The sequence below is a fragment of the Myodes glareolus genome, chromosome 18 (genome assembly GCF_982192425.1).
Source record: "Myodes glareolus chromosome 18, mMyoGla1.1, whole genome shotgun sequence".
Lineage (NCBI taxonomy): Eukaryota > Metazoa > Chordata > Mammalia > Rodentia > Cricetidae > Myodes > Myodes glareolus.
In genome coordinates this window covers 35,813,052-35,832,297 of record NC_142043.1, presented here as the reverse complement: position 1 = coordinate 35,832,297, position 19,246 = coordinate 35,813,052, and the positions used below count along the sequence as shown (strand labels likewise).

The window sequence follows — 19,246 nt, the reverse complement described above, 5'->3', positions numbered from 1 at the left end:
TAAGGGGACTCTGACCCTGCACCAAAACAGCCCTTTATAAATAGAACCTCGGAGGGGAAGAGCAAGGCTAGGGGCAGTTTTGGGCTGCCTTTGTTTCCTTCCTTTTTGGAAGACATCAAAAAGACATGTCACATCCAAAACCAGGCATCAGCACATCCCTACTGGGTGAAGCAGCATTCCAAACCAGCGCACAGCAGTGCACATCCTAAGGGATGGAGTGCAGGTGGCTGAACCTCAGACCAGCAGCTGCATCCAGAGGGAGCCTCAGTCTTTCACACACACTGGAGAAGGGAGGCCTGCCCTGCTCATTCACCATCTGGCTAGCACTTTAACTCCAAGAATGTATGGAGGAACTTGCCCACACTCAGCGACAGGCCAGTGTGGACTAAGTACACAGAACAGTCCAGGGTTGGAAGTAATCTAAATGGATATGCACACTGCATGTGGACAAGGGTTATGTCTGTAATGGAAAAAAAAAAGCATAAATTTAGCAGAAAGGTCTTAGAAAATATGACACAGTGACAAAGAACACTGGCCTGAGAAGTGGAAAATATGAGTTCCAGGCTGGCAGCGGAGCAGTGGGGAACACAGGCAAGGCCCTGGACCCCTCAGCCATGTGATACCTTTTTGGGAAATCAGAAAGAAGCACTAGTTAGACTCCCAGATTTCACTCTCCCTCTGAACTCCTCAGACACCAAGTTCCAGTTTCTCGTTTCTCTGAAGAACTCTGTCAACAGTCTATCTAAAATGGCCAATTAAAACCAGGGAGTAGAGCAAGACAAAATAAAAAATCTTCCTCATAAGCCAGGTATGGTGGTGCATGCCTATAATCCCAGGGCCTGGGAGGCTGAGGCAGGAGGATGACAAGTTCAAGGTTAGCATGGACTATATACTAATATCCAACATCAAAAAACAAAAGCAACAACAAAGCAACAACAAACAAGCTCCCTCTGTCCCCAAACACTCTTCAGCAAGGACTGAAATGCTTGGATCAAAGGCAGTCAGTTCTACTTTGCTTTTCCCATTCTTATACATAGACAACTCATAAGATAATCATGGTCATTTTAACCTGAAAATAATCAAAGCATTAAATTTTTGTTAACTAAGTCAAGTTTCCCCATATGAGTTTTTCACTTTAATCATTTTTTTCAGAAATGAAACTCATATATGAATGACTGATTTGCTAAACTAGAAAAGAAGGTATAGAAGAAATGGCTAAAGGGCAGTACAATAATTGTCTTGGAAACGGGTGACATGAAACTACAAGGGGTGAGTGTGACGTCTTCGCAGACGGCATCAGACAAGCCTGGGAGGCTGGAGGTCAGGAAAGCCACCAGCCACCATTTCCAGCGTTTCTGATAGCCTTCTCATCATACCCACACAGAGGCTAAGAGCCCTTCTAAGAACGGGCACCTGTATGGCTGACTCTCAAGCCATTATCTGCAGCAGCCAGCTTGCTTCTGCCAAGGAGACAGCAGGAGCTGGGGGGGGGGGGAGGTAGGTGTTTTGAGTATGAATAGAAACTCACAATTTAAAAAGATCCCAAGCCAAACTGATTTAAATGGCAGCACATAGTATCTACCCAGTCCTGTCAAATAAAAATGGCTGGGATGTTGAATTTGAGTAAAGGGTTTTCAATATGCTACTTCAAAACTAAAAACAACAGTTTACTACTTATTATTATTTCTTTAAAATCAGGTCGACTAAGCAATGTCCCAAGTACTGCGGCTGCTCTGCTTCTGGGGGGTGGGGGTAAACTCCTTAGCTACCTGCTAACTGGTGATGCATGCTTGCTGCCTCGACAGCCCATGTTCCATACCACTTTGCATAACTTCAAGTGCTCTTCCAATCCACAGTCTGCCTTTGTTTTTGTTTTTGTTTTTTTTAAATTAACTCATCAGTATGAACAGGGAGTGAGAGACAGTGTATGTGTGTCTGTATGTTTGTGATTTATGTATATGGAGTATATGCATGTGTGTGCTCATGTGTAGGTGTGAACCCGTAGATGCACATATGAAGACTAGACGTTGATGTCTAGTGTACACGTCTGTCACTCCCATCTTACTCTTTGAGATAGGGCCTCTCAGTGAACCTGATGCTCACCAACCGGCTAACCTTCTGGCCAGCCAGCAATCTGGGGACCAGGCTGTCTCTACCTCCCTCCCCAGTGCTGGGATTACTGGTATGCTCTGCCACTCCTGGCTTTTCACTTGGGTGCTGGAGAGTCTGACGTCAGATCCTCATGAGTACACAGCAAGCACTTTCCCACCAAGCAATCTCTTCAGCCTCTGGATTGTGTGTGTTAACAGAGACTAAATATGCAGTACAGAACTCCTGGTGGGGAACCATTTTCACCCATTTAACATCAGCTGTAAAAAAAACCACCAGCGCTTCCCAAGTAGCAAAAGAGTTCTATAAGTCAGACAGAAACCAGAGTGTAGAGGAGCTCCTGAGCTCCTGCCACAGGCTCACAGGCCACCCCTTCTGGTCCTCACTGCTGGCCATGGTCCCAGACTTGCAGGCAAGTAGAGGTTAACTGTACATCTACTAAGGCCCAATGACCCTGAGGGTTTATCTGATACTGGGATCTAAGACCCACTCAAGGCTGCAGCATGGACATTTAGGGAGAGAGAACTATAAAAAGGGACGGAAAGCGAACTGGGAAGGTGTAACGAGCCCATCTAGATACTACTTCAGTGAGGCTCTAGGACTGCTGCCAGGTGGCCAGAGAAAGTGGACTCACGACACTGTCAGTGGGCAGAACTGGCTCTATAAATCCTGTGCCCATTGTGTGCTGTACTCTAGATATAAAGCAGGTGTCTTTCCACCTTACATCCACTCAGAAATAGGAAATCATTGGACTGATCATGCAGATAATTTTTTAGAGTAAAAAAAATGGTTTGGGTGAAGAGAGGCGCATGCAAACTGTGAGAAAACCACAAGCCAAATACAGGGAGCTCATTAGGAACTAGATCAGGGGTTGCACACCCTACAATAGAGTCTTTATAGACAAGGAGGGCAACAGAGTCTCTGTTGCACTAACTCAAACAACAGGTGACAGACAGTAAACTATTACAAATGCAGGCTGCGCCAGGATTTAGTTCAAGACTATAGTTCACCAACCCCTGAGCTAGAACCAGGGACACTAGGTTCTTCTTAAAAATGTAGCAGAAAGATTTCATTTTTAGCAGTAATCTCAACTGATGTCTGGTGAGAGTGCTAAAGCTGCATCCAGAAGCTGACTGGAGGATGCTACACCACCACATCCCCAGAGGATACAAATCATCCAACTGCGCCTTCAGAGCCATGTGCAAAAGCTCCACAAACATGTAGCTTTCTAAATCAGATCACCCACCTCAGGATCCAGTGCACTCAGAGGTAAATCGCATGAAAAGGCTTAGGATGCAGAAGGAAAAACACAATGTGCCTAGCAGCCTGCTTCAGGCTGCAATTCCTTCAGTCCCTTACCAAGCCTCAAAACAAAGGAAGTCCTAAGATATTTTCCCAACTATGGGAACACAAAACAATCTTAGATAATTGAGCTACAAGCACTACCTGAATATTTAAAGGACACCAGCAGGAGCCTTGAGCGGAAACCACGTACCTGGACTGGACTCTTCAGGAGGGGGGCTGCAATCTGCACAGAAATGGAGGGCAACAGGGATGATTAAGGAGCAGCACACAGTTCAAACATGAGCAACTCAGTCTCAGAGCTGCTGCATCAGCAGCTTGCAGCAAGATGGTTAAACATTGAGAAGAGGCCTGGGTTCAGGTGCCTCTTACTCAGTTTCCCAAGGGCATGCCTGCCGCTGTGAGCAGCTGAGCCCTCTCAGTGGTGAACAACGGTGATTCACCAGAGTCAACATCCATGTTGCTAACACTTCAACATAAAATGTTCTTCAAGATGAGTGGACCAACACACACAATGCCACAGATGCACACTGATGACGGTGCAGTGATGGAGCCCATGTTAGCTTACAACATCAAATGAGACAAACTGACCAAGAAAGTCTGCGTGTCAACTCTGGAGCCCACTGCCCTACTCACTGGGGAATCCAGAGTTCAAGATCTGCGCTCCAAACTGGTAAGGCCCAATGATAAACCAGTATGCCAAAAGAACATTATACCAGTCTTTAAAACCCAATTCAATTAAATGTAAACGTTGTGTGGTTAGAAGATGGCTCCAATTAGAAAACTCCTCCACTTAGGCCATCCCTCCAGCTGGGCTGCCCTTCCTCTAGATTGTCCCCCTCCAGCTTGGCTGCCCCTCCATCTGAGCTGCCCTCCAGCTAGACTGTCTGTCTAGTTAGACCGTCCCTTCAGTTAGGTCATCTCTCCAATTAGGCTGTCCCTCGAGGTCTTCAAAGAATACCAATTTTGATTCTAGTTCACTTTTATTGAGTCTTACTGGGATGTACTCATTTCAGTTTCACATCTCCCTTCAAAATGGTAAAATTCCTAGTTAAATGGATTTGCCATCTGAGAAAAGACAGTTTGAAGAGGCATCAAAAGAGTAAAACTGGATTTCATTTTGTGTCTGAACTTCGATTCAAAGGATGTCTGTGGGAAACCGACATGAGAAGGTTTCAGATTCCCAGGACTAGCCAGGATGAGCTTTAGGGGGTGTCAGGAGGGACTGAGTATGGGTCCTTTCTCCGTTGTGTTTGGACATGACTTCATAAGGTGATGAGAGGGAAAGAAAATGTAAGACTTTCTGTAAGTTGAGGAGCTTGGCCTCTTTGGCCAGAACTCATACCCTGAGACCAGCTAGCTAACAGACAGGAACACTCAAGGGTGTGAAATAATGCAGCCAGAGATTTTTAGCCTCTATCTGGCTAATGAGAACTATCCCAAGCCTTGAAAAACTAGGTGTTTTTATATTTGTTTACTTTTACCACGCTATAACCTCTCCTCCAGGACTCTGAGTCATGAATGAGGGAGAGAGTCTAGGAGTCTGCTTTATGAAAGCCTGTGCTCATCTCAGGATGGGACCACTCTGGCAGTAGTTTCCTAGGGGACAATTCCATTTGGTAATCACCTTCCAACCCCAAGGGAGAAAGGAGGCCCCTCAGTGCTCTCGGAGCAGTGGCTCCTAGCTGGTCTTAGGTCATGGAGACCTTTGAGATTTGATGATCACGAGGGACTTTCTCCCTATTCGCTGGCAAACTTCAGCATGTGCTCTCAGAAGTGCAAGGGGCCGGGGTGTACACAGCTCCCAGGCTAACAATTCAGCATGTGACCTTAGGGTTACATGAGGCTGGGACGTACACAGATTCTGGGTTAACAATTCAGCTGTTGAGAAAATATTCCCACCAGGCTGGTCTGTCGACAAGCTCATAAGGTATTTTCTTAATTAGGGACTGATGTGGGAGGGCCCAGTCCACTCTGGGTGGTGCCACTCCTGGGTTGTATAAGAAAGCAGGCTGAACAAGCCAGCAAGGAGTGTTCCTCCATGGTCTCTGCATGAGTTCCTGCCATGACTTCCCTGGATGACAGACTAGAAGCTCTAAGCTCAAATAAACCTTTTCTTCCCCAAGATGCTTTCGGTGACGGTCTTTATTACAGCAATAGAAACCTAAGTAGGACAAGAACCACAGACAAGTGAGACACAAAGACCAACAGCCTGATCACACAACACACTAGCTCCTAAATTTTAAACCATCTAACCAGTTTTCTTTTGTATCTGCAGAAACTATTTAAAGTTACAAACAAAATCATATACATTTCTTCTTCAGTCCTGAAGTGGCCTCATTCATACACAGTAGGCAGGGGATCTACCATATAACTATATCCCTAATCCTACAGACAAGTTAAGATTAAAGAGAAGTAAGTAATGAACTTTGAGGGGAAAAAAATAAACAGGATAATGAGAACAAAACAGACACAAACTAGTTGGATGAATCAGTCACAGGCGTGGAAAGGTGACAGCTGGAATCCCCCAAGATAGAAAAGCAGAAGACGTGGACACTGCTGGGACAGAGCTTCAAGTACGACAGTGCCCTAGACACAGCGCAGACAGACGAGAGGCAAAGGACACGCAACACATGAAGGATGTATGGGGAACTCTGGCAGAGGCGCGTGATTCTGCCTTCAATGGCCACTGTCAAGTGAGAATTTCGGAGTCCTCGTCACACGAACCCTAACCCTGCACATCTTGGGTGTCCTTTCTGCAATTTAAAGCTCTCCAAGGAAAGGGAAGAGAAGGCAGAAGCTGGCGTGTAGCCAGGGCTCAGATGACTTGACCCAAGATTTCTTCAGCTCTTACAGAAGGAAAGGTGAGAGGCATGAAAGAGGAGGGACAAGGATCCACTTGTTTGCAGACACACCAGTCCTCAGCCTTCAAGCTTTCTTGAGGGTAGAACTCAATATGCTTTGTGTCCCTTTCTCAAGTGTGCTCTACACTCAAGGTCCCCTCTAGGAGTGGGGTCAAGCAGGTCAGTTTCCCTGCTTCTTCTTCCCTGTCATCTGACTGAGTTACAAGACCTTCAGCAACATATTTCTGCTGGATAAGTATGCCCAGCCAATGAGAAGAGCGTGTGAGGCTGCAAGAGCCCCTCATCCAGCATCGTTCCTACAAAATACACTTTTTCTTTTTTTATCAGTCTATCCATTCACAACACAACAAAAATAACACCGCAGAGACATCTGTATCCAGCCCTCATTAGGTTCTCAGGTTGGCTTACAAACCTGAAAAGACTTTACAGCCATGACACTGTGGCCCAGGAGGGCACAAATCTGCCCATGGTGGTGATGCAGATTCAGTGGGCTCCAGCTGCATGGAAAGTCAACAGGAACCTCCACCCCACCTATCTGCTAGTGGACTCCCCCTGACACCCTGCATTGCCTGACAGCATTCCCCTGTAGTCTGCTTGGTGGGAGGCTGGTATGGAATCAGAGACACGGACACACAGACGTGATGAGGCACAAGTCGAGGCAGCATGGGAAGCGTGGATGCATACGCACGTGTGCTTGGGTGAGGATGGCATGCAGCAGTGGGCATGGAGGAAGGGCATGTCGAGGAGGGGGCGTCACAGAAGGGGTCTTCCGGTCTGATCCAGTAGGCTTGGCTGTCCCGGTTACCTTTCTTGCTGGAGCAGGAGCCTGAACAGGGGAAAACGTCCTCACAGCCCTCCTCATGAAGACGCTCCTTCTGCAGCAGCTTGTCCACCCTCTGGATGATACACTCCAGGCTCTTGTCCACATTCAGCCACACTTTCTCCTGCAAACCAAGAAGATTGTCTGGGTCAATTTGAGCAACATAAAAACAAGAACAAACACAGCCTCCCCCATCTCTCCCCTAGACCCAGCCTGATGATGTCTAAATCGCCATTCAAAACAGATTTGTTTTTCAAAGACAATTTGCTGCCTGTGGTCACTGACTTAAAAGCTTGGCAGACACTGGCTGCCAACTCTATGGAAGACAGACAGCCTTCCAGTCTCAGCCACAGGTACTAAGAGCTCCTATCTGGCCTCCTTCCACTGCAGGCCACCTATAATCACCACACACTGAGGTCTCCTTCTGATGGACAGGAGTGGAAACAGCTGGTGGCAGGGGTGGGGGAGTTGGGAGGAGGGGAGGGCAGGCTGAAGTGAGCTGCAGAAACCCACACAGACCACAGAATACCCGGGTTGGAGAAACACTATGCTGCTGATTAATAATTCACAGGATCCCTCTGAGCAGCAGCCCCAAGAATGACAAGTTGTAGCATGAGTCCCCTCCTAAAGAGACAAGGACCCAGTCTTCTGGCCACCTCTGGGACAACAAAGTGACATGTCAGGGGCAGTAGGAGCCTAAGCACCCGAGTGCTTACATCTGGACATAAAGAGCCCTAAAGGGAAAAGGGTGAGCAGAGGGCTGAGGAGGGAGAGGCCCAGCTCCCAGCGCAGTCGCAAACAATTTACACCCTCTATGGTCTGGAAATAGTCTACCTCTCAGTATCAAGAGGCCTAGAGCCATCAGGGAAGCCGGCCTGGAGCTCGCCAGCAAAGGAGCTGGCCTTCTAGGCACTTTGTGAGGGAAGACACGGGCAGCAGTTCTATAGTTCAGCAGCAGGGCCACAGGCAGGGGCAGCAGACTCACCCACTCCTCCTCATGCCAGTCCACCTGCAGGGAAGATCGGCTGCTCCTCCCTGCCCACCTGGCCATGAGGGTGTCCTGGTCATTCCGAAGCATCACCTGTTCCTCCTCAGTAGAGGTGGGGGAGGCCTTGGAAGCGATGTAGTCGGGCCGTGCTGCATTCAAGCCATGGATGGAGCTGGCCAGCAGCTTACAGTCACAGACAGTGACCAGCTGCCGGGTCTGTGGGTACACAAGTCAGGGTTGTTAAGCATGCTTTCTCTGCCACCCACCCTGTTCCACAGAGCCTACTAGGATAGCATTCTCTAGGATACCTGAATACAAAGGCAGCATGTGACCTGGTAGGGGCAATCTCAGCAAGAATTCCCCCCTGGGAGACTAGAGGACACAGGGGTCTATTTAAGATCTGTTTATCACAGAGGTGGTCAAGGAGGAAGAGAAGGGGCTGAGGAATCCTACCTGACATTTTCTGGCTATGTTTGCCTTCTACCCCAGCTCACTAGAGCAAAGGGCACCATCCTTAACAACATGGTAGAATGTACCCCAGCCTCCCAGGGGCTAATCCCCAGAAGTCACACATTACTTTGGTACAACTATTAAAGCATTTTTTTTAATGTTCCAGGCTCTGAGGTACTGAACTCTCAGCATTGGACTTCTGGTGTTGGAGACTGCGACAGGAGCTCTGTCATTCCTAGTTTACTGCTGACAACTGCAGCTTCCTTTCTTAGTGGTCCTGGTCTGTCTTCATGCTGTGAAAACTCATGTGAAGAACATAACACATTATGAGCAGGAACAAGAGCTCCTGCCCAGCAAATCAGGAGTAGGTGGAGAGGTGTAATCAGAATCTGTGTGCAAAGGGAAAGAGACGGAGTATAGGAAGGATCACCATCTATCAGAAGTTGATAGTATGCAGTATTTAGTACACAGATTTTTAAGCAGGACTGAGTTACGGTTAAACAGACTCTTTAAAATTAATTATGAGTAAGCCAATAAGATTATATTGTTCATTTCTTATGTCTGAATAATTGCAACATAGGTGCTTACTAGGGAAGTCACTAAGGAAGCTAATGTGTGCAAGGAGTCCCAAGAAAAGAATGTGAAGATTTACTTGCTAGAAGACACATCAACACACTGGCTTCAAGTCACACCTGAGAATCACAGCCTGGGCTCTGACCATGGGCAGATCCCCAAACTTCCCAGTGACTTCGTGGGTAGTGGGCATAAAAGAGAAACCTTCAAGGTCATCATGATGCCACTCTCTTAAACCCAGCTCTAGCATGCTTGGGTGGCCCTCGGTGGTCTAGTAGTTTCCAGAAATCCAAGGGATCTCTCCACCCCACATGCATCTGGGCAGCCCCTCCTACCTTGTCTGCCAAGATGGCGAGTGTCCTCTCAAGGCCAGTGGCAGACCTGTCCTTGGCCGCCCTTGAGAGTCGTTCTGCGTAGTAGCTAACTTGGGTTTTCAGGGTGTTGATCTGGGCAATGATCTCCTTGGCTCGGATGATGTCCTGTGGTATGTAGATTATGGACTGGCAGCTAGATGACGTACTAAAAGGAACAACAGGTCCTAAGGGGCTCTCCAAAGTCATCCATCCCACCCATAACTAACCCTAAAATAAAGGGGTATCTTCCTGCTGAAGTTTAGTCTCTGATGGGTAAAGGCCACTCTTGAAAGATCCTTTTTATCTAAGGAGAAGTATGAAATATACATATAGAAGACAAAGACTTGTGTACTTGTATCTGTATGTGTCTGCATATTTATTGCAAGCATGTACATGTCTATAAATACATTGGAATATCACTGTAATAATTACCCAATGCTGGGATATTATCTAGAAATTTCATCTATTAACTTATAAGCAATCTTTCAGTAGAGATCTGGGGTCTGCTTACACCAGAAAGATCAAATTACCACACTGTAATAGATGTTGGACTATATATTAAAACAAAGCAAAAAAACAAAGAACCAAAAACCATACTCTTATGTTTGCTTCTTCATTTGGTCATCCTGTGAGCAAACCCACATCTTTATCTCATATATTTATTAACCACAGCAAGTGCTCAATACTGGGACACCTTTCTCCTGTTATAGGATGTCCTTATGTTGACAACAACATTCCATAATAGAAAGTAGAGACCATGCCAACAGAGGCAGGCCCAACACCTCAATACCTCTGAAACCCCAGTCCTTCCTCCTTCCTGGCTCCTCACCACCAAGCAGCATATGTATATGGGAAGAAGACGTCAAAGTGCAAGGCCAGCTGCTGCCCAGCATAATCAGGAGCCTCTGAGGGGCCAATTTCATATGCCCTAGCTTCATAGGTGGGACCAGCATGTGTGGCCATCCAAGATGGCAACAATAAGCTTATTTCTCTTAGCTCAGGTCTCAATCAAACAAACATTATTAATTTTTGAGACCATCTGAGGATGCCTAAGAAAATAAGGAAGAGACATAAAAGTCCCCAATGCAGAGGTCTCCTAGGAGTTAAGAACACTGAGCTCTGGACAGAATGTTATCTCTTTCCTTCTGAAATGAAGGGCTGACTTTGAGTTCCAGGAATGAGGGACAATAGTGACCCACACTAACTACATCCTACCTACCCAACTTGCTGGAGGTGAGAGACGCCTGAGACCTTTCCAGAGAGACCCAGAAGCAAGTCAGAAAGAAAGCACCACTGCCCTTTCTGGACTACAGGGCAAACATGCAAACACCACAAACCAAACTGCCCCAGAAAGAAACACCACCACCACAAGCCCACACACCACAACGGACAATGATGGATCTGCCAGAAGCCCATGCAGCAGACGGCGAGGAGCCTGTGCAGCACATTCCACAGCACCGCGAGCACGAGCTCCTTTCCAGTCTGCAACCTCTCCCAAATGAATAGCTGCTGCTGGGGACAATCAGGTCCTGGCACTACATTTCCAAAAATAATTTAAAAATAGAATCTCTTCTTTCTTGTCCTCAACTTTTAGAGTCTACATGCACTATGTGCTGTGTGTGTAGGTCTACTGCTGTGTGCCCATGGGCTTGCACACTCTGACAGGTGTGCATCAGCCCCGCTCACCCTGTGCTCTAAGAAAGCAAGTTATAGTAGGACTGACACACGAAAGGGCGTGGTGAAGGATGAATGGGCAAGTTCCAAGAACTGCTCTTGGGGACATCAGAAATATGTAAGTGCATGTACTTAGCTCCCAAATTAGGAGCCACACCGAGGCAATGGGCCGGGTGCAGAGGCTCTACAGCCTTGTAGCACACAGCCCTTTCTAATCATTTTCTGTGTTCCCATCTCTTCCGGTAACAGGCCCAGGACAATGGCCTCAAGTTAAACCCCTACCCCAGATTTGCTGATCCATACCTCCTCACAGTGGAGGCAAAGGGCTAAACACAGCATGCCATAAGTGAAGTACCTAACATGAAAGTAACTCTGGCTATGAAGAGTGAGGCTGTCAATGCACAGTTGACAGTCCTGTGGAATTGCCTCCACCCCCAGATTTGGGTGTCCCCTGGCTCCCAGGCAGGAAGGTTCCCACCTGTCTTAGGAAAGATTGGACTCATGGGAGAAGAGTATAAAAGCATGATAGTAACCAAGCCCATCCTGAGATATGGAAGGTCTGGTGTCTTCAGTTAAGATGGAACCTGAAGAACTTTCTAGATCACGGTCACATAAAACACCTGGGTTGGAACTTACCAAGGAGTAGTGGGGCCCCTGTTCTCCATGTTTTACTTTCACCACCAATACCTCAGGCCCTTGGGAATTTGACTCCTACTCCTATGAAAAAGAGTGAGCCTTCCTGAACTAGGCATGATGCCACAGATCTGTAATCTCAGCTACTGAAGGCTGAGGCAGGAGGATTACAAGTTTGAGAAAAACCTTGGCTGCAGGATGAGTTCAAGGTCAACTTGGGTGGACTTAGTGAGTGAGTTCTGTCTCAAAATTAAAAAAAAATTAATTGGTTGGAATGCAGTGAAGAGTTACTCTAGTTAATCTTAATCAATAAAATTAATCAATATCTGACCTGGAATCAGATATTGGGATGAAAATCTGGAAGAGAACTCATCAGAGAACTGAGAGTAGCAGCCAGGAATTAAGCTTTGCCTATCATGTGTTGAACAAAAAAAGAAAAAAGAAAAAGGTTCTTAATTGCCCTGGATCAACAAGGTGAGTCACTGGGTAAAGGTGTATACAGCCAAATGTACCACTGAATCATCATTCAGGGCCCTGAATGGGCTCGTCTGCATCCTGGGAGGAGGCAAACTGGGTCTGTCTCTCCTGAATGCAGGAGTAAATTGCTGTAGGCTTTGAAAGGAAGGCTGCAGACTGCAGACTGGCTGGCTATTCATTATCAAAGAACATTGCAGTTGGAAGGAAGAGCTCTGCCTACAGGACACGTAACTCGAAGCCACACAGCAAATGGGATGGAGCCACCCCAGATGAAGAACAGCACAGGCTTTCTCTGCACAAGAGCAAGAATCAACATACACTCTCTCTACAGACAGAAAACTCACCAACACTCCTCAAAACTGCTAAAGAAAAAAAACCAAAAATGAAGCATTAGCGATTATTAACAAAATCCTACAGGCAAAATAAAATTTAAAGGCTGACTGATTTTCTTTTTCTCAAAATACTTAGAGGCAATTTGCTGAGGCCATGATTATGGGCATAAAACTTATGAGTCAAATTCTTATTCCCTGGAGCAAGTTTTGGCCTATACTCAAGCCCCCCGGGACACCCCACTAGGGCACAGGACATCCACATCTAAAGGAAGCTCAGAGAGCACACACTGTCGGAAAGTGGATTTCTGACAGTAGTACGGTTACATAAAATCTGTATCATACATCTGAGAGACCACAAGAGGCACTGGGAAAGTAAATTCTGAGGCTAAAAAGTGAAGTCATCTGGCATCAAAACTGCAACCTTTCAGGGACAAGGGACGGCCAGGTGTCTCCCTGGTTGGTCTAGGATGAATGGACTTTCTCTCTCAGGGAACTGGTCCGCTTCAGCTCATACATTCACTCTTTCCACATGGCATCAGGCAATGGCAAGACACATACCCTTCGGCTGCCTGCACAGAAAGAACTGCGATGGCCACTGGAAGCTCTGCACTTCCTACTCCTTAGGGCACTGCGGACATGAATGGCCAGGCAAGTCTGGCTCCCCAGTTTGTCTGCTCGGTAGGGAGCAATCAAGACTGACCGCCTCACTAGAATGCTGACAAGGCTTTGCTGAGCCTGGCCTTTCCATGCTTCTCCTCCCCATATTCAGGGCTGGTTGACAACACTGGAATGTCTTTTCTTGCTCCCTGCTCAGTCATCACCCACACTAGTGGCACTCTGACCTGTCATCCTGACTCAGAGGGTCCCTGACGGGCCACTGCTCTGACCTGTCCAGCATCGTGATCCAGCTGTGCAGTACCCTTACTCTGGCCACAGCAGCAGAACTGGGCAGGTGTACAACCAACTCCCACTTGCGCTAGGGCCTCCTCCACTACCTCTACCTGCCACCACATGGGAGCCTTTGGGGCTCCCGGTATCTTTGTTTCCTGTCTCCCAAACCATCTTCTTCTCAACTCAGGATCACGGTCTGCAGAGACATTCCAGTAACACCTTGTCTTACTCCCTCCCACCTTAACACTTCTCTGCTAACCCACCTGCTACCTTGTCCCTCCTGGGATAACCAGACTATTCCTGCCTCTCTGGTCTCCTCTCTACCTCACCTTACATACATGCATGCCCCACAGTCACCCAAACACACTCAGACCATAATAGTCTCCTGAAACTGAGATCTTTATGCTACTTCCTCCACCTCACAGCCTACCCGAGAACTTCACAAGATCACTCATCTCACACAACACTCTCACCGCTTCGATTCATTTACATTTTGCCAGGTGACACATTGAAAGGGATCCAAGAAATGCTTCGTCTGAGAGGCCTTTCCACCCTGCCTATCTGGCAACGTTCTGCTCAGGACAGAACTGCACAACCCTCTAGGTCCTTTCAGCAGTGGGAATAGGTGCCACCACTATCCTTTAGGAAAGGACACAGACTGCCAGGGGCTTTACAAACCATAGAATGATCCCTCAAAGTAGAGTCTCGTCAGAGGCTTACAAGTTTAGTGTTCCACCAACTGAGCAGAGACGCTGAAGGAAGCGGAGGCAGCAGGAACTGCAAAGGCAGCTACCTGAAGCCACACTCAGGGCCCAGTCTGTGTGCTGCTCACATGGAAAGAACTGGACTATTGATTAGGAGCCCTCGCAACTCACTCACTCAGCCACACACATACACACAGTAGCACAGGGTTCCTATAGCAGCTCCTCCAGCCACGCAGAAGCAGATCAGATGGCTGCATGTTTTTGCGGTTTTGTTTTGATTCTTTATTTTAACTCCACAAACATCAGACACAGCCAGGCAAGGACCACAAATACGCTCCTTTACTTACTGTTTCTTGGTCTCTTCAAACTTGTGTAGCTTTTTTCGAAGACCTCCTGACTTAAAACCTTGGCAATGTGCAGCTGGGGCTCCGATAGTGACAACGTCATAGTTCTGATCTGAGTGACAGAAAGCTTTTCTCCGTTACTCTGGGATCAGGCCTGTAGACAGGCCAGCTACAGAAATATGCACAGCACTCTGGGATCCAACAGTCCACATGCAAACAGCCTATGGCTCCCTGATCCTATATCCAGGGACTGATATCCCAACACTGACTATTTAGTAGGAAAGTTGGTGTCTAAAGGTAAAGCCACCGGGGCTGCTAAATGCTCACTTCTACCCTCCTGGGAAAGGCTCACTGATGAGTAACTTTCTACCATAAAAAGAAAAGGAAGTTGAAGATATATAAGGAAGAGGCTTGGACTCTGTAATTGAAATTCTTCAAAGGACTGTGGGGGCGTGTCTGTGTACGTGTATGTGTGTGTGTGTGCGTACGTTTGTGCCCTCCTCATGTTGTTTTCTCTTGCTGCCCAGCAATGGAGCATATGAGAAAAAATGAGCCAGATATAGGGCAATTCAGGGGCCAAGTATACAGAAAGAAAGGAGTGGAACACAATTCAACAACAGAGTAAGAAAAATAAGTACCTGAGCCTCCATCATCTTGAACTCTCATCCGTTGTATGTGCAGGTTTGTGGGAACAAATTCTAACTTTTTATCTGCTTTCAAACTGCTTGCTTTAAATGAAGGACCTAAGGAATAGAACACGAGAAAACAGAGCCATAAACGTGCATCATGTAAGAGCAGGAAAGCAGTAACCCAGAGCTGCCAATGCATGGAAACAGGTGTATCTCCACAGAGGCCTAGAAAATTCTGAGTGGCCATTGAAGACAACAAGGGACTGGCTCTGAATGCTACCCAGTGAGCAGACCAGGGATGAGGGCTTTAGGTTACAGCAGTGATGAGGCCATCCCTCCTGTGACTCAGCCCACGCACAGACATGACACACAGATGTGATCTTAGGCAGGGTGGTGCCAGGGGACCATGCCAGAGACAACCTGCCACCTCTACAGATTGCTCTCATGCAAGAGCCTAGAAACTGGTCTTTCTGCCACAGCACAACTCGATCTGAAGAGATGAAGAGGTTTGCTCCCCACCTTGGGTCCATCAACAGGAACAGGTTACACAGCACTGAAGCCTGCCTGCCCTCTCCAGTACATCCCAGTACGTTCCCTCACACATGTATGTCGCTAGAAGCCAGACAATGTAACCCGTCACCACGATCTTATTTCTAGAATCAGAATCCAGAATCCACAACTAAACGAGGAATCTCTAAATCTCTAAATGGTAAACATATCTACCAGCCAAAGGGATTCGATGAGAATGACAACGGAAGAGGAAGAAATAAAGACTGCAGCCAGTAAGAAACACCTGTGGCTCCCGAGCAGACGGCAGCCGTGTGCTCTGCCTTTCGTCACAGAAGTCCGACAGCCACACGGTGACTCTCAGGCCTGCAGTGTGCCTGTCTCGTGACACTGCAGGAAATATAATCAAGGCCCGTGTGTAACTAACATCCTCAGACTAGCTGGATGCCTTTGACACTTGAGAAGCTCTATCCAGTAAATTCAGTTTGCACGGATTTCACGCTTTCTCAGGAACATTTATCCAGCATTTATTGGGTAGGTGCCTCAACCCTTCAGGCAAATGCTGCCATCTCTCTAAGTGACTCATCAGACTTGTTCGAGCTTGGACCTGCGGCACACACCACCATCTTGTCTGTGCTCTGGTTTCCTCTGAGCTAAGTTGATGGACAAGTTCTTACATTCTGTATGAAAGTCGCATTAAGGGTTTAAGACTTTCCTTAAACTGATGGAGCATCATATAGAAGGAAAGAAACCAAAGATAAATAATACTTGCAAAGAAAAGAGGAAAGGGAAAAAGAAATGCTGTAATTATACAATAATCTCAAAAATAAAATAAAAATGCATCTTTATAAAATAAATGTTATAAGAAAAAGAGGGTACTTTGAAAAATGGAAACAATTAAGAAATGAAAAATTCATCCCATTTGGGATAAAAAGAAAACATTAAAAGGAACTCCCATAGCTTGAAAATCAAATATCATTTTAGAATAAACAGTGGTAGGATGTTTTCTTGCCATGCAGGGAGCCCTGGGCTTAAACCCAGCCTCCAATTAGGAATAAGAAAAAGTTGAAGTGTCTGAACTTTACTTTCTCTTTCAAGTCTTAAAATAGAGAGCTGCACTCTGACAACTTACACATTCAGTAAGAATGACATTGAATATTTAAACGAGAAAACTACTTTGCTTCAGACAAACAGATAACATCCTTTTGGTCCTCAGCAGTGTAAGACCCAGAAGAACCCACATAAACCAAGACACCCTGAGACACTGCCTTGTGCCAGCCTATTCTACAGCAACCGTCTTAGGAAATAACACCACAGAAAGTCTTCCTGCAATTTACCAATTTATCATTTTAATTAAGATCTGAAAAGCTCGGAGTTGAAATAATTCACACCTACATGAGAATCTATTTTTAAAAACCCACTCAAGATAATCAGTGAGCTTCTGAGCCACCCGGGCCTTCAGCTATCTGGCTGGGGACGTGGGATATGCATGCACCTCGAGAGGACAGGACCATACCCACCTTTGTACTGATGGAGGTCAGTCAGATTTTCCTGGTAGGTGAGGATGATTGTCTGATACTGGGTGACAATTTGCCGCCGGAGGCTCTCCCAGCAAGGGGACAGCTCCCCCAACTCTTCCAGCTCACATACTCTGTAAACAAGACACACACATCAGGCCACAGGGCTGACTCACCTCCCCTGGAGCTGCAACGAGAACACAGAGTATAGGAGAAGCAGCGGTGCTGTCTGTGGGCCAGGCCAGCAGTTACACTGCCAATCTAAAGGCAACCAAGCAGCCAGACACAGGATGCTGGGAGAGATCACTGAGTCCAGGGGAAGCACATGGAGGAACATTACAGGAACTAGGTAAATGCTGAAGGACAGCTGTAGGTGTGGGGAGGGGAAGGAGCAGTTACGGAGTAGCTCTGCCTGGTGCCCTTGAAGGTACCATGCAGGCACTGGCATAGTTCTCTGCAGGATGATGCTATTCTAAGAGCAGAAGAGACAGGGGATGTGAGAAATCACTCTAACAACTCCCTTTCCATGTCAAACACACGGCGACAGTCTCACACTTCTGGGAGTGGTCCCATCTCCCTTTCTGAGACTCCTTGCTGCCCACACTGAGTTTCTGCCAACAACTTAAGTGGCTCTAAAGCACCTGCACAATGAAGGGCTCTTTCAAGCAGCGATGCACGGTGAAACAAAGTAGGCAACAAGAAAAACAAATCACAACATGAGAGTGGGAAGACGGCTCTGTGGATAAAGGTGTTTGCGGCTAAGCCTGCCGGTTAGATCCCCAAGAGTCACATAGTGAAAAGAGAAAACTGAGTCCACAAAGCTGTTCTCTGACCTGCACATGACATCACGGCACATACGCCTCACCAGAGTGGTGAAAATAAAAAACATGAAAACTGAAGATGCACAGGGAAACTGATTATAGCTATATAAATATGCATAAATAACAACCATAAGTTAAAATTATGAAAAAATATGCACATAAACAGAATAAAACAGCAGAATACTAGCTGGTAAAATTTAGGTGGAAGGTATGTGGTATTCACTGATTCCTGCTATTTTTCTCATATTTCAATTTTCTTTTCCGGGTAAAAATGAAAACATCTGTATTAGGATACTGGGACTCTGATTACATGGTATTAATCACTAACACTGATTTAGAAAAAGGTGTGGAGGTCACAGCCTTAGACAGACACGAAAAAGCCTCACTCTTACTGGAACTGAAAAAAACATATGCCTCAGGATGAGAGTTTTGCTCCATAGCAGGAGAGCGCCCTGAAGGACCATCTTCCAAACAGGACGAACAAGAGGAAAAAGAGACAAAGGGAAGATGGTAGCCAAGCCTCTGGGACTTCAAGAACACATCCTTGTGAAATTCTTGCCCAGCAATCTATGAGACAGAGGAGCAAACTAAGACTCTGGTAGGCTAGGGCTGCTAAGCCAACTTGAGGCAGAGCCTGGGTCTGCGCTGTAGCATGTCTAGGGCATGGATGTGCACATGACACGGGGTGCTGAGTGTGACCTCACCTGGCTGCATCTTCCTCCAGTAGCAGCTTCACAAACTGCCGAGGCACGTGCAGGGAGAGGACGCTCTCTGCCATCTGCTCCAGGATCCGTAGGTGGTTGCCATCAGTGGTTGGGAACCGGTACATGCGGCAGATGGCACCACCGAACACTGAGGTGAGAACACAAGAAGAAATGGCTGCAGACCTGCTTGCATGGCTCCCCCTACTCAGGCCCTCAGGGACCCTCAAGCCCTGTTTTTCCCAAAAAAGCTAACAAGAAAGCAAACAGCAACAACAAAAAACAAAAACTACTTAAACCAAGCCCCGCCAAGTGTCTGTACCTAACACTCATCCCTGTCAGAAGACAGAATTAACTCTAAAGTGTGAGGAGCTGGGGCACGACACGGTCAGTCACTAAAACCAATGTCAAATGAACGTGAAATAAAGGAGCCCTTTCTTAAGAGGTCACTGGCTCTACGTGCTGCAGAAAATGCTGTACTGAAGAACAGCAGCAGACAGGTGGCATTTGGGGCATGTCTGTGACACTCACAGTGGGTGGACAGTCACAAGAGAGGC

The 19,246-nt window shown here is 46.9% G+C and overlaps 1 protein-coding gene across 12 annotated transcripts in view; it reads right to left on the bottom strand.

The window, feature by feature from the left end:
- Positions 1-19,246, bottom strand: part of Inpp4a (inositol polyphosphate-4-phosphatase type I A) — a 114,593-nt gene that overhangs the window by 22,083 nt on the left and 73,264 nt on the right. For 4 of the 12 annotated variants that reach the window (XM_048430303.3, XM_048430302.3, XM_048430307.3 and 1 more), the window contains 9 exons: positions 18,693-18,840; positions 17,171-17,301; positions 15,153-15,257; positions 14,518-14,626; positions 12,588-12,605; positions 9,442-9,625; positions 8,081-8,299; positions 6,964-7,219; positions 3,605-3,637 (listed from right to left, as the gene is read on the bottom strand). In XM_048430303.3, coding sequence (XP_048286260.2) covers positions 3,605-3,637; positions 6,964-7,219; positions 8,081-8,299; positions 9,442-9,625; positions 12,588-12,605; positions 14,518-14,626; positions 15,153-15,257; positions 17,171-17,301; positions 18,693-18,840 — 1,203 coding nt within the window. The remainder of the gene's footprint in view (positions 1-3,604; positions 3,638-6,963; positions 7,220-8,080; positions 8,300-9,441; positions 9,626-12,587; positions 12,606-14,517; positions 14,627-15,152; positions 15,258-17,170; positions 17,302-18,692; positions 18,841-19,246) is intronic. The other 8 variants (XM_048430310.3, XM_048430312.3, XM_048430305.3 and 5 more) reach the window with 6 other exon arrangements.